The 15,527-nt window shown below is 38.6% G+C and overlaps 1 protein-coding gene across 2 annotated transcripts; it reads left to right on the plus strand.

Moving 5' to 3' along the window:
- Positions 1 to 14,983, plus strand: LOC117303828 (vesicle transport through interaction with t-SNAREs homolog 1A-like). 2 transcript variants are annotated; one of them, XM_033788212.1, is made up of 8 exons: positions 1 to 786; positions 2,996 to 3,054; positions 4,239 to 4,349; positions 6,581 to 6,667; positions 7,664 to 7,748; positions 10,300 to 10,370; positions 12,255 to 12,316; positions 14,523 to 14,983. In XM_033788212.1, the coding sequence occupies exons 1-8, from the start codon at positions 684 to 686 to the stop codon at positions 14,614 to 14,616; spliced, it is 672 nt and encodes a 223-aa protein (XP_033644103.1). In that variant the 5' UTR covers positions 1 to 683; the 3' UTR covers positions 14,617 to 14,983. The 2 variants fall into 2 exon arrangements, with proteins under 2 accessions (XP_033644103.1, XP_033644104.1); XM_033788213.1 differs by having other exon boundaries at positions 12,255 to 12,312; positions 14,523 to 14,602.
- The last annotated feature ends 544 nt before the right edge of the window (positions 14,984 to 15,527 follow it).

Raw genomic sequence — 15,527 nt, forward strand, 5'->3', positions numbered from 1 at the left:
CGGTGAAAATTCATCACTGACGCGATTAAACGTATGTACACGACTGATGGCATATACTAATTTTCCTACTTTTCTAATACGTATGGTACCGTTAATGTCGAATGATGAGCAGTTGTTTTCATAAACAGTTGTTTTCATTACAATACAAGGAAGCAATTGTTCGACATGTTCGTGTGTTCCAAATAAAGAAGGTTTTTACGGACGGGTTATTGTAACCTCCATGTTATGATGTTGTGGACTTGACTACAGTACCTACATCTATCTACAGTACAGTGTACTCGTTCTGAACGTGGGTCGTGCATGATGGTCTACTCTCATCATCAGTCTCATCAGTGACAGTAGTCGGATGTCTCTGGACACGGCAAGGCTTGCTTGGATGGTCCATGAATGATCATTGGTAACGACCAGTTCTAATCTCAGCTAGCTTCAAACCGTACAGAAAGGAACTGTGCTACTACTTCTTTGTACAACTACATTTAAATGATACTGTGACCTGGTGACAGGAACTCCCTGTGAATCCTGATGATTTCTTTGTTAATTGGGTCGTCACTGCTGAGCTGAGTATCCGCATACACGTTCTATTCTACACTACAATACAATCTACATGAACCCCTTCCCTTGTACTACTGATCTCTCTCTGGACCAGATTTAACCAACCATTGACTGACCATTCGTCTTGTGAAATGGCATCAACTGTGAGTGCCATGGAGGAATTTGAACATCAGTTTGCTTCCATCTCAGCTGAAATAACTACTAAAATCAACAAAATACCACAGTTGAGTGGAAGTAAGTTTAAAAAAAGTTTTATTTTCATAATCATATAATAGATGTTAGGATTAGGATCTGCTAGTTGCAATAACGTAACCCCCCTACTGTCGGGAGGAGGGTTACGTTATCGCAACTAGAGTATCTACCTGCTTGAATTTCCATTGTTCAATAGACCTTATGCACGTCATTTCAGTACGGCGCCCCCGCATTGAGGTCAAAAGGAGATTGTTCATTGGTCAATCTATGTGCGTTTTGATTGTTTCGTCACCGTTTGACCTCAAAGATGGCGGCTGGATGACGTCAATGCATAAGGTCTATTGGCTACCTACAAATTGCCTAACTAACATAACATTGTAGTTAGCATGGTTAGTACTGCTACTTATTTTTCATTATTTTGTTAGTTACGTTATCGCAACTATTATTTTGTGAGCAAGTACCGTTTGATGCCTGATCCACTTTTGATCATGTCCCCCTAACATTTTCTGAGCTAAAAAAACTACAAGCTCAGGAATGTTATACAAAAAATGAATGTTTATGAGTGCAATGGTGTGTATATGTTCATGAGTTGAAAGATGGAATGTTCTATTCAACGAGGCGGAGCTGAGTTAAATGGAACAGTTTATCTTTCAACGAATGAACATTATTTGCAGTATTGCACGAATGAAAAACATTCATTATTTGTTTTATATAACATCCAAGTAGATCTTTGTGATTTTGTTGATTAGACTAGTAGAGGGTACAACTTTCACAACGAACAAAGCGTAGGCCCACAATATCTAATTGTGGAATAACACCCGTTTCCAGGCCTGTATGCTTCGTTTGTGAAAGGGTAAGGGCACCAAGGAATTTTCTCTTTGGCACCCTATGAGGAAGTTGTAAATTTCTACTGGAGCATTTCAAGGTCACCAAGGCAAGGGCAAGGGGCAACGGAGGAATAACACCCGTTTCCAGGCCTGTATGCTTCGTTTTTGAAAGGGTAAGGGCACCAAGGAATTTTCTCTTTGGCACCCTATGAGGAAGTTGTAAATTTCTACTGGAGCATTTCAAGGTCACCAAGGCAAGGGCAAGGGGCAACGGAGGCAATCGCCTCCGTTGCCTCCATGAAGTATCAGGCCTGCGTTTCTTTTGGGTCGGCCTGTTTGACAATGTGCGTTCTGTACAGCTATTTTGAGACACGCAGTTGCCGAATGCATTGTTCCTTGCAGTAACACTGACTGCGTTACCAAAGAAACGCACACGCAGTGATGTTTTTTGCTCAGCGTGCAATTTAGTACTTTTCGGATGGAACAAAAAATGCACGGTGAGTGACTCGGCGTGCAATAGTACTTTTATTTGCTTACACGTGACGGACAATCCTCCAATCAAATGGGGAGGATCTGCTTGGGTGTTATATAAAAGTTCAATCTTTTTGAGAAGGGCGAATTTATGTTGTCAAAAAACATGTTGATTGAAGTTATTTTGTAATTATATTTATAAGATGTACTGCTCAGTCTTGAGCAGTAGGCCTAATGTATAATCTTATATAATTAACAAATTCAAGAATGCAAACCTCTGCCCTTCTCTTGTGGTGAGCCTACAGGTGTATGTGCCTGTGGTCAGGGTGTGTATGTGTTTAGTTGCGATAACGTAACCCTCCTGTGTTAAATCCTACCCTCTTTGCTCAAACTTGGTTTATGGGGTAATCTTGGCTCAACAAGCTCAAAGTTTAGCTCTGGACATTCGATAAACGGTTTTCACGCTACGGCATGCTCTTTCTCGTTGATTCTGGTCAAAATTCACAGTTGACCCCTGTTATTCAAACAACCATAAATCGGTAACCATTGGGTCAGAAGCTTTCCAAATCTGCCATAACATTTTTTGTAGGACACGTTTAGGTTTGATAACCTTTTGACATCTACTTTGACCTTGTGGTCGTGTTATATGGAGATGAACTTTCGCGAGAAGTTACCACCATATTATGTTTTCTCCACTTTACACAAAATTTAGAGATGTAATGTTTTTGGCTTGCTGTCAAGCTCCACTCAAAGTTGCCCTACTTGCCTATTTCTATGCAAAGTATGTAATTTGACCGAATGGTTATTTGAGCAAATTTGAGGAGGGTAGGGTTTAAAATTGCATTTTGGGGGTGATTTAACACAGAATGACCCCCAGGCATACAGTTTACATTAATACCTTTTTCTTTTAAAGATGACCAATATGATGAGTGTTTTTTTGTATTCCTTTCTAGATGAGAAAAAACAGCAGAGTTGTTCAGCAGAAAGGCAGATTGATGAGGCAAGGGAACTGGTAAGTATCAAGGTTGTGGAAATGTGTCAACACTTGCTGTCAATTGCGAAATAGGGCATCCATATTACTCACTTACATCACAAAATACTCTGAAGTGTTATGAAATATTACTACGTAGTATACTCCCCATTACTATACCTTATACCTCATTTACACAGCCCTAAGATGTTACGAAGACTATGCCGATCACCGCGATCTTGAAAATGTAATGAGATGGGACACAATTGTCATCAAAATCAAGCAATAATGCAAATTAAAGACTGCATGCAAAATTTTCATTTCAATGCATTTATTACATACAAAAGTACTGCTTCAACGTCAACTCTGTTGCGTACTCGCTGTCACTAAGATGACAAGAGGTACATGCGTAACAGTGTACCTAGTGAACTATGCCATCCACTCCAACATACACTTTTAAAACATATTTCGTGTCTTATTATGTATTATTAATATTTATAGCGGGCTTCCAGAGGCAAAAATATATGAGCGTATTGAATGCTTTCGTAAAAAGTACGCGTATGACAGCAATATTGTGTCAGTAAAAGTTCCCGGATGGAGCAATATTGCTTCAATATTGCTCCATCTGGGCATTTTAACAAGTTTCGCTGGTTCCCATATAGTCAAGAGCGCGCGCTTACTGTTGTTAACCAGTGAACGGAGCTGCAGATAATAATCAACAACAATGGCTGCTTCTACTAGACTAGCGGCGCGTGATTCGCTTTGAATTTCCAATGAGGAGTTTGAAAAACTTTTGAAGAACAAAGACGCAGAAAACACAAGGCTACAAAACGATTGTTCTGAGAGCTTTCCTGACGGAAAATAACCTTCCAACGAATTTAGAGTAGATAAGCTGGTGTTTTGTCAAAAATTGTAAATTCAATTTGAAAATCTGGAATCTGGAGCCAAAATAGGTAGTGTTGCTTTGATCAAGTCCTCAGCCAGATATACATAATAATAATATTGGATGGCTTTTTTGGGGGGATATAAGAATATATTGCACGAGCTACATGTATGACCATGCTGCACTTGTCTTCGACTCGTGCAATATTATAGCTTGTGCAATATATTATTGTATCCCCCTCAAAGCCATCCAATATTATATAATTATCCCGTCTCCTGTTATCACTTCTTAACCGTGCTTACAAATCTATCTGAACATCAATATTTGTTTCTTTATGACACAGTTAGAGCAGATGGACCTCGAGATTCGAAGCATTCCATCGACAGATCGTCAGAGATACAGTACACGATTGCGAAGCTATGAGACTGAACTCACCAGACTAGAGAAAGATCTGGTAATATGCTTAAATATCAGACTTGTATACTAAGGCCGTGTCCGAAACGACGACTTCGGCTACCGCTACGTCTAGATCAGCGCGTCTACCAGTGTTGTAGAATAGCAGACGCGCGCGATCTAGCCGTAGCTGTAGCCGAAGTCGCCGTTTCGGACACGGCCTAAGCTTGGGCTATATCGATTTATTTTATTCACGATACACGTATCGCCGACAATATATCGCGATATTCGATATAATCGCGATCAATTAAATTTGACATCATCAGTCTTCAAACTCCCAGTGAAAGTTGTAGAAGAGACAGTCGTATCATAAGCGAGGTGTTCTTATGACCTATTCTTCTGGTTTTACTCCAAACCTATGGGGTGCAAGATGTCTCAGCTAGGAAATCCAACGCGATATTGTGATACTTGATTGATATCGCGATTTCGACTAAAACCAAATCGATCCGATATCGAAATCGTTTCCAAATTAATATCGTGATATTCGATAATATCACGGTATCGCCCAAGCTTATTGTATGCACACCCCTGACAACAAAACATGACAGTTTAGTGTGCCACTCTAAATTGCTCTTAATATTTCTTTCTTTGTATGGTCGAGTAGACATCGCAGATATCAGTTAATAACAATTTTACTCTTACAAAAAGAGAATTATAATCCAGAATGCACTGCTTCACATGCCTTAAAAAAAAGGCTAGTATTTAAATGATATTTAGCGACCTGTTAATATCACTGGTTGCTAGAATGGCTAGTATGGTAGAGTTTGACACAATTACATTGAAACAGCCAACAAAGGATGATCTTAAATATATTACAGTTTTCCAACAGCTGCAGTCCATCCAGGAAACATAAAAAATATAACGAGTCTCTTACCTCACGTTAAACATGGTAAAAATAGGTTTTTCTCCAGAATGCTTAAAGCCAAATTTCTGAAAAATGTGGGGTCAAACAAGCCCGCGCGACAAAGGAATCGTGACATCAGTGGGTGGTATTTAGTGTGGAAATGCCAAAGCTGGAGAACTGTGTTCAAAACCAATAGGGGAAAATCGTCACTGGCGTCCAGGGTCATTATAATAGATAAGCCGTTTTTGACTCTCGGCTGAAAAAGCCGCGCGGCTGGGTGCATTTTTGTCTCAAGTTATTTATTACCAAATGCAAGTTTTGAGAGTAAAATGGTTATTAACCGGTATCTGCGATGTCTATTTCGGTCATTAAAAGGTAACAGTTGACATATTGAGATCATCCTTTATTGGCTCTTTAAAAGTACACACACATTTGACATATTGTCCATTGATCTATGCATCAAAACCTGCCAAGTGGCTCAATAGAAAGTAAGGTTGTGTCCGAATTGGCGACTTCGGCTACAGCTACGGCTAGGGCGCGCGCGTCTGCTATTCTTCAACACTGACAGACGCGCTGATCTAGCCGTAGCTGTAACCAAAATCGCCAATTCGGACACGGCCTTAGTCCAAGTGATCCATAATTCCAGCATACCATGGATGATTATTGGGCGTGGCTTACAACCATTTTTAGCGATTTATGGTGAACTCATCTCATACTTTCTTAAAGGCAGTGGACACTATTGGTAATTACTCAAAATAATTATTAGCATAAAACCTTACTTGGTAACCAGTAATGGGGAGAAGTTGATGGTATAAAACATTTTGAGAAACGACTCCCTCTGAAGTATATAGTTTTTGAGAAAGAAGTAATTTTCCACGAATTTTATTTCGAGACCTCAAGTTTAGAATTTGAGGTCTCGAAATCAAGCATCTGAAAGCACACAACTTTGTGTGACAAGGGTGTTTTTTCTTTCATTATTATCTCGCAACTTCGACGACCGTTTGAGCTCAAATTTTAACAGGTTTGTTATTTTATGCATATGTTGAGATTCACCAAGTGAGAGGACTGGTCTTTGACAAATTACTAATAGTGTCCAGTGTCTTTAAAAGAGAACAGAAATCCTGATTTATTTTAAGAAAACATTATATTGTCTTTCTCTGTAAGTCAGGGTCTCATTGACAACAAACTTTTCAAAAAAAAATTATTTTGTAAGTTAACAAAAAAAAATCCATATTCGGCAGCCGATTTCATGAAATGCTAGGATTAATCCTTAATCCTAGGAAGAGTTTGGTGAAATCGACGGCTGAGCACTGAAAACTTAAGAAATCGTAGCACCAAGTGGTTAATGAAGCGTAGCCTTTGTCAAGTGGTTTTGTTTATTTACGCAGAGGAAGGCCAAGATTGCATTCCGAGATGGAGAAGCATCGAGAGATGAGCTTCTTGGACTTGATGATGGGAGACAATCAGAAGATCAGGTCAGTACATGTAGATGAGGTTAAAGCCATTGGACCCTTTCGGTTCAGAAAAAAAAAAAAAGTTCACAGATTTGCAAATAACTTACAGGGTTTACAGAAGGCAATGGTGAAAGACTTCTCTTGAAATATTATTCCATGAAATGCTTTACTTTTTGAGAAAACAGCAAAACAATATAAATTCTCGTTAACGAGAATTACGGATTTATTTTAAACACATGTCATGACACGGCGAAACGCGCGGAAACAAGGGTGGGTTTTTCCGTTGTTTTCTCCCGACTCCGATGACCGATTGAGCCTAAATTTTCACAGGTTTGTTATTTGATATAGAAGTTGTGGTACACAAAGTGTGGGCCTTGGACAACACTGTTTACCGAAAGGGTCAAATGGCTTTAAACAATTAATTTATATTGGCCATAGTATGAATACAACTTAATGCCTTTTCACACCATCGGCCTTCGATGGATCCCTGTCTAACCTTATCCGGATAGGGTCCGTGCTGGTTCGGTAAAATTTTAACACGGATACAAACAGCTTCGCTTTCACACTAGCTCTGCGCAAAATCAGCTTTTCGGTTACTTGGTAACTTTCAATCCGGTTGTGTGATCTAGATATTCAGTCTAAAGCCCCCAAATTAATTTGAACTGGTTTTAATATGAATAACTACTTGCATTCCTAAGATACTATTAACAAACAGTAAACCGCGGGAACAACTAATGTCAACCAAGTGAAAATCTCTTTTGTGGGAGTGTTTGCTCTGAGAAAGAAGCGGTGTTGTCTGTGAACAGTATACTCTGCTCGTCTTCAGGAGAATGGAGCAAACATAGTAAACACTCCCACAGAAGAGATTGTCACATAGTTGTTCCCTCGAGTTGGCTTTTTATTTTTATACTTTCATCTTACTTTTCAACATTATGCAAAGCTTCAAACAAAATTGCTTTCATTCCTGTTTTCAGAGACTTGTTAATCTTTATTTGTCCCTTTTCGTTTTATATTTAGAGAGCAAGACTACTGGATAACACTGAGAGGTTAGAGCGTTCAGGCAAGAAGCTGGACGCTGGTTACAAGATGACTGTAGAAACAGGTATGTCATGCTACAACTGTTTACAAGACTGCGACAAAGCAAGGGTTTAAATATTGTATCTGTCCTTGTTCCATAAGATCCATCTATCTAGGAGTGGGAAAAGTTCAACTCCAGTGTAGGTGTATGTCCTTGTTCCATAAGATCCATCTATCTAGGAGTGGGAAAGGTTCAACTCCAGTGTAGGTGTATGTCCTTGTTCCATATGATCCATCTATCTAGGAGTAGGAAAGGTTCAACTCCAGTAAAGGTGTATGTCCTTGTTCCATAAGATCCATCTATCTAGGAGTGGGAAAGGTTCAACTCCAGTGTAGGTGTATGTCCTTGTTCCATAAGATCCATCTATCTAGGAGTGGGAAAGGTTCAACTCCAGTATAGGTGTATGTCCTTGTTCCATAAGATCCATCTATCTAGGAGTAGGAAAGGTTCAACTCCAGTGTAGGTGTATGTCCTTATTCCATAAGATCCATCTATCTAGGAGTGGGAAAGGTTCAACTCCAGTGTAGGTGTATGTCCTTGTTCCATAAGATCCATCTATCTAGGAGTAGGAAAGGTTCAACTCCAGTGTAGGTGTATGTCCTTGTTCCATAAGATCCATCTATCTAGGAGTGGGAAAGGTTCAACTCCAGTGTAGGTGTATGTCCTTGTTCCATAAGATCCATCTATCTAGGAGTAGGAAAGGTTCAACTCCAGTGTAGGTGTATGTCCTTGTTCCATAAGATCCATCTATCTAGGAGTAGGAAAGGTTCAACTCCAGTGTAGGTGTATGTCCTTGTTCCATAAGATCCATCTATCTAGGAGTGGGAAAGGTTCAACTCCAGTGTGGGTGTATGTCCTTGTTCCATAAGATCCATCTATCTAGGAATAGGAAAGGTTCAACTCCAGTGTGGGTGTATGTCCTTGTTCCATAAGATCCATCTATCTAGGAGTAGGAAAGGTTCAACTCCAGTGTGGGTGTATGTCCTTGTTCCATAAGATCCATCTATCTAGGAGTGGGAAAGGTTCAACTCCAGTGTAGGTGTATGTCCTTGTTCCATAAGATCCATCTATTTAGGAATGGGAAAGGTTCAACTCCAGTGTAGGTGTATGTCCTTGTTCCATAAGATCCATCTATCTAGGAGTAGGAAAGGTTCAACTCCAGTGTAGGTGTATGTCCTTGTTCCATAAGATCCATCTATCTAGGAGTGGGAAAGGTTCAACTCCAGTAAAGGTGTATGTCCTTGTTCCATAAGATCCATCTATCTAGGAATAGGAAAGGTTCAACTCCAGTGTAGGTGTATGTCCTTGTTCCATGAGATCCATCTATCTATGAGTAGGAAAGGTTCAACTCCAGTGTGGGTGTATGTCCTTGTTCCATAAGATCCATTTATCTAGGAGTGGGAAAGGTTCAACTCCAGTGTGGGTGTATGTCCTTGTTCCATAAGATCCATCTATCTAGGAGTGGGAAAGGTTCAACTCCAGTGTGGGTGTATGTCCGTGTTCCATAAGATCCATCTATCTAGGAATGGGAAAGGTTCAACTCCAGTGTAGGTGTATGTCCTTGTTCCATAAGATCCATCTATCTAGGAGTAGGAAAGGTTCAACTCCAGTGTAGGTGTATGTCCTTGTTCCATATGTATCTCAACATAAGCATAAAATAACAAACCTGTGAAAATTTGAGCTCAATCGGTCATCAAACTTGCGAGATAATAATGAAAGAAAAAAACACCCTTGTCACACGAAGTTGCATGCATTTAGATGGTTGATTTCGAGACCTCGAGTTCTAAATTTGAGGTCTCGAAATAAAATTCGTGGAAAATTACTTCTTTCTCGAAAGCTATGTCACCTCAGAGGGAGCCATTTCTCACAATGTTTTATACCATCAACCTCTCCCCATTACTCGTCACCAAGAAAGGTTCTATGCTAATAATTATTTTGAGTAAATACCAATAGTGTCCACTGCCTTTAAAGCTTTGAATGTGTGTGCAGTGCCTCGTTCACAGTTGGACATCTGAGCTTTTTCAAATAATACATTTATGACACCAAAGTCCTGTAGCCTTACGTGTCTACCAAAAGCTTGCAACATTTACAACCTTCAAACTTCTTATCAGGCATCTGATATCTGGTTTATGAAAGGTTTGCGTGTCAACTTCCAGTTTAAGATGCTATGGCAGATTTTTGGCCCCAAACATTAAGAAATAGATTTTTTCGGAGTGAACGGTATTTCAAAGAGTATCACCCGCTCTAACGAAAAAAAGTTTAACTTTTACTTTTAATGGTCAGGAACCATGAAAAAAATAAAACGTTTCTTATAAAACACATAAGAATTGGTCACGTGATATATGTCGGGACAAAAACTAATTTTGATCACTTTGCTTCACTGCTACTAATAATTGGCAGACTTTTTCAGGCAATGGCTCAAAGGAAAGCTTGTAACTTTCTCGACTCCCATCAAAATACCTATTGTTGCGTCAAATCGGCCAAAAATCTGACATAGCATCTTTAAAACTAGCTAACTACATGTTCATTGAACTACATATTTTACAATGATTTCTCTTATATACTTTCCTTTTAGAGCAACTTGGACAAGGAATCCTTGACAATCTGCAACGAGACCGTGAAAAAATACAAAGATCCAGAGCCAGAGTAAGTGAGAAGGAAAATGCTTGTTAATGTGATAACATCGGGCCAATTTCATAGAGCTGCTATGCACAAAAATTTGCTTAGAATGAAATTTCTTCCTTGATACAAACAGGTTTACCAACCAATGATTTTCAGGATAAGCAAACAAAAGCTGAATACCAGTAACAAGCACTATGTAACAAACGGAAATTTGGCTGGTAATCCTGTTTTTATCAGGGAAGAAATTTCATGCTTTGCAAACTTTTGTGCTTAGCAGCTCTATGAAATTGGGCCCTGTTCTCATGAAGGAGACATTATTTATTATCTTCAAGTACGCCATAATCCACCAATCAGATGCTCCAACTGGAGGGTGGTATACTACTTCCTCTGTTTTTATTGGACAGTGCGTCTTGTGAGTTTCAATGCTTCACGCTCCGTATACGGACAGTACAAAATAACATTCATCGTTTTGCCGTGTGATAGTCCGACAACTACACACGGCGTGCAGTACCAATCATGTTTTTACCCACCTCAAACCCAATCAGTTGTGCATCTGTGTATCTGAAACACGTGTACGAATGTTACGTGTACGAAGATGATAAATAGTCTGTTGGGGTGTTATAAAACAAATGTCCATAAATACCCCAGACAGTTTCGCTACTCCTGTTGGTGGAGAGCGCTTCCTGTGGGGGTGTTTAAACAGTTGATAATGACCAGCTGGACCTGTTTATAACTGGCTGGCTTCTGCATGTCAGGCACGGAACGCGCAATTCATAGCTATTAGTAACAGCACGTAATCTTTTTCTAAGCGCATGCGCATACTCTATTTCTAAGCGCTACCTTTTTATTCCCTTATTTTACTGCTTTAAGTGGTGCTATGGATAAAACTACGACTCCCTCTGTGATCCCTGGACCGTTCCATTTTCCCTCGGCTGTGTCTCGGAAAATAAATCACTATGGGAGTCGTAGTTTTAACCATATCACTCGAAGCAGTCAATGTTTGTATAAAATGATATGTAATTTCTAGGGCATCGTGCTTGTGTGTCAACTGTGCATTTTTAATAAATGAATGTTTGAATGAATCTGTTGAAATCAAAATGTACAATACCAAGGAAGACAGTGACATATGAAATCAATTTGCAAAAAATGCCTCTTAAATTCAGTGATATTGTGTGATGCGTTAGAGTAAAACAGCCTGATCACCATAGCAACTGTGCTGCGTTTTTTTTGTAATGGCTTTTGTTTGTATAAAGTAGGGGATGTTATTGGTCAATTCTGGCTGATCAATCCTGTCTGTAAGGGTCAAAGATTTTTGAAGATTTTCACACTTCTAATCCATCCATTTCAGTAAAGGCAGTGGACACTATTGGAAATTACTAAACATCATTATTAGCATAAAACCTTACTTGGTGATGAGTAATGGAGAGATGTTGTTGGTATAAAACATTGTGAGAAACGGCTCCCTCTGAAGTGCCATAGTTTTTGAGTAATTTTCCACGAATTTGATTTCGAGACCTCATATATTAGAACTTGAGGTCTCGAAATCAACCCTCTAAACGCACACAACTTTGTGTGACAAGGGTGTTTTTTTTCTTTCATAATTATTATCTCACAACTTCGATGACCGACTAAGCTCAAATTTTCACAGGTTTGTTAAAAAATAATGTTCATCAACAATGTCAATCAATCATTGGGTGTGTTCGTTTAGCTTCCCTGGGTCAGCCCCGGTTTGTGGCGGTTTTGTTTTCCAGGACGAACGTGTGCAGATAATTACTCACGTTCGTCCTGGAAAAAAAACGCCACACACCGGGGTCGACCCAGGGACGGTAAACGAACGCACCCAATGAGGTAGTGAAATTGCTTACTGACATGACTTATGTCCAAAATGTTTCTCTATTTTGTACACAGTTACGAGATACTGATGCTGGTGTTGGGCAAAGCTCCAGAGTTTTGAGTGCAATGATGCGTAGGTAATTTTTAGTTGTTCTTTTTCCTGATTTAACCAGGGCCCAATTTCATAGCGCTGCTTAACAGTAAGCAAATTTGCTTAAGCCTTAGCGTATTTCACAGGTAAGCAGAAAAATTGGGCGGCCATATTGCATGTTTACCGTGGATTTGCACTGTGATGTCATTTATTTTTGTGCCGTAAGCACCGGCAGGTTAGCATGCCTTTTCGTGTGCTTACGGTTAGCAGCGCTATGAAATAGAAATTGCACAGTGAGCACAAAATCGGCCGCTAAGCAGCGCTATGAAATTGGGCCCAGTTGTTTGTTATCTATTATTACTGGTAGGCAAGAATTAAAATGTTACACTATCAATTGCAACTAAAAGTGTTCATTTATGAATTTGAATCTTCCTTTTGGTTATTGTTTGAATACAAAATTACATCACTGCATTGATGAAAAATAGTCAGCTAATGTAACAGTATCATGAGGCAAAAATATGTTTCTGTCGCCCTTTCTGATATGATCTGTCGTTGTCACTTTATTAAAAGTCAAAACCATTACTGTTGCTTATAAAACAAACTAGTAGGCCTACAAACTAAAAGATCCAACCCTCAACTCGTACAAACTGATAACCTTACAGGCAGTGGACACTATTGGTAATTACTCAAAATAATTATTGGCATAAAACCTTTTTGGTGATGAGTAATGGGGAGAGGTTGATAGTATAAAACATTGTGAGAAATGGCTCCCTCTGAAATGACATAGTTTTCGAGAAAGAAGTAATTTTCCACGAATTTGATTTTGAGACCTCAGATATAGAACTTGAGGTGTCAAAATCAACCATCTAAACCCACACAACTTCGTGTGACAGGGGTGTTTTTTTCTTTCATTATTATCTCGCAACTTCGATGACCGATTTGAGCTCAAATTTTCACAGGTTTGTTATTTTATGCATATGTTGAGATGCACCAACTGTGAAGGCTAGTGTTGACAATTACCAATAGTGTCCACTGTCTTTAAAAGCAAAATGCAGTATTTCTTGATTATACTCCCAAAAGAATGACAAATTTCAATGAAGACTTTTAATGTCACTCATAATTTGTCTTGCTACATATCTACCCATATTTGCAGCTAAATAATTAACTCAGTCAGTTCCTCTTGTGGTTTATCACTTGATACTAACAGATTTACAGGTGTAGTAATGTTTGTATCTTCTAGACCTTTGATGCTTTAGAATCAATGATCAGTTACTTAAAGACAGTGGCCACTATTGGTAATTGTCAAAGACCAGTCTTCTCACTTGGTGTATCTCAACATATGCATAAAATAACAAAGCTGTGAACATTTGAGCTCAATCGGTTGTAGAAGTTGCGAGATAATAATGAAAGGAAAAAACACCCTTGTCACACAAAGTTTTGTGCTTTCTGATGCTTGATTTCGAGACCTCAAGTTCTAAACTTGAGGTCTCGAAATCAAATTCGTGGAAAATTACTTCTTTCTTGAAAACTATGGCACTTCAGAGGGAGCTGTTTCTCACAATGTTTTATACTATCAAGCTCTCCCCATTACTGGTAATAAAGAAAGGTTTTGTGATGATAATTATTTTGAGTAATTACCAAAAGTGTCCACTGCCTTTAAAAAAAGTGAATTGTTCATAACTCACCAAATAAATTTAAAAGCTGCTTGACCCCAAAATTTAAATGTATACTTTAACTCTAGAGCTATTTATAGATTCAAGAGAGCACGAACAAATCAGCCAATGATAGTGGGGTTTTTTTCATTCAAAATAAAATATTGTCGGATGTCAACATCAACCCACACCAAGTAACTACGTATAAACAGTTTGCTTGTTTTATGACCCCAAAATTTAAATATATACTTTAACTCTAGAGCATTTTATAGATTCAAGAGAGTACGAACAAATCAGCCAATGATAGTGGGTTTTCTTTCATTCAAAATCAAATAATATTGTCGGTTGTCAACATCAACCCACGCCAAGTAACTACATATAAACAATTTTGCTTGTTTTATGTACATTGTGGCTGTCAAGGACATAAAGTTTATGAAAACTTGTAGGGTTTGTTTTCTACTTTGAACCATCATCTTGAAAAAATTGTTCAGATAAAGAAAATGTTGTAATGAAATGTAAACAAATATATTGAAAAACAATCAGGCCTTGCATCTTTGATTAAACCCTTATTTTGATTTTTGTGTGTTTGTGATTTTGCAGGATAATTCAGAATCGTATTTTGATGGTGTTCCTGGCTTTCATCTTCCTGGTTGTTATTGTCCTCGTTATTTATTTCATCGCAACCAAGAAATAGTTTCCAGATGGTCTACAGAGATTACCTCAAATCCCACCAGAAAACAATGAACTTGTGCGTCACATTGTAATCAAATATGCATATCTTGGGCATATTTGAGAATTGGACAAGGTAAAGTACCCAGTTTTTGAATGATTTGACAGAGAGCAGGATATTTGAAGCATGCCTTGTAGTGCAATTTACTGCACCCAGGGTCAGTGTGAGTATTCATGCACTGTGGAGTTTTCTATTTCTTTCTAAAACAGAGGCTCCGGTGGTAACCAAACAAGGTTAGTTTTACTGTGAAACAAGTGATATCCATTTAAAGACACTGGACACTATTGGTAATTGTCAAAGACTAGTCTTCACAGTTGGTGTATCTCAACATATGCATAAAATAACAAACCTGTGAAAATTTTAGCTCAATCGGTCATCAAAGTTCCGAGATAGCAATGAAAGAAAAAAAGACCCTAGTCACACGAAGTTGTGTACGTTTAGAGGGTTGATTTCGAGACCTCAAGTTCTAAATCTGAGGTCTCAAAATCAAATTCGTGGAAAATTACTTCTTTTTCGAAAACTAAGGCACTTCAGAGGGAGCCGTTTCTCACAATGTGTTATACCATCAACCTCTCCCCATTACTCGTCACCAAGAAAGGTCTTATGCTAATAATTATTTTGAGTAATTACGAATAGTGTCCACTGCCTTTAACACTACATTAGGACAATAAACTTAGATAATCTATAGAATTCAAACATACATGTATGACTAGGACCAGAGCTTTGTATAACCCATGCAAGTCGCGTGCGTATTAAAACATGAGACCTTTGAAAATGCACAAGTTTGTTTCCTTCAATATAAGTTGAACCAAAGTGCATGGTACCAAAAGTTATTGAATTATGCGTGAGACTTGCATGGTCTCTTCATATATAAT

The sequence above is a fragment of the Asterias rubens genome, chromosome 20 (genome assembly GCF_902459465.1).
Source record: "Asterias rubens chromosome 20, eAstRub1.3, whole genome shotgun sequence".
Classification (NCBI taxonomy): Eukaryota; Metazoa; Echinodermata; class Asteroidea; order Forcipulatida; family Asteriidae; genus Asterias; species Asterias rubens.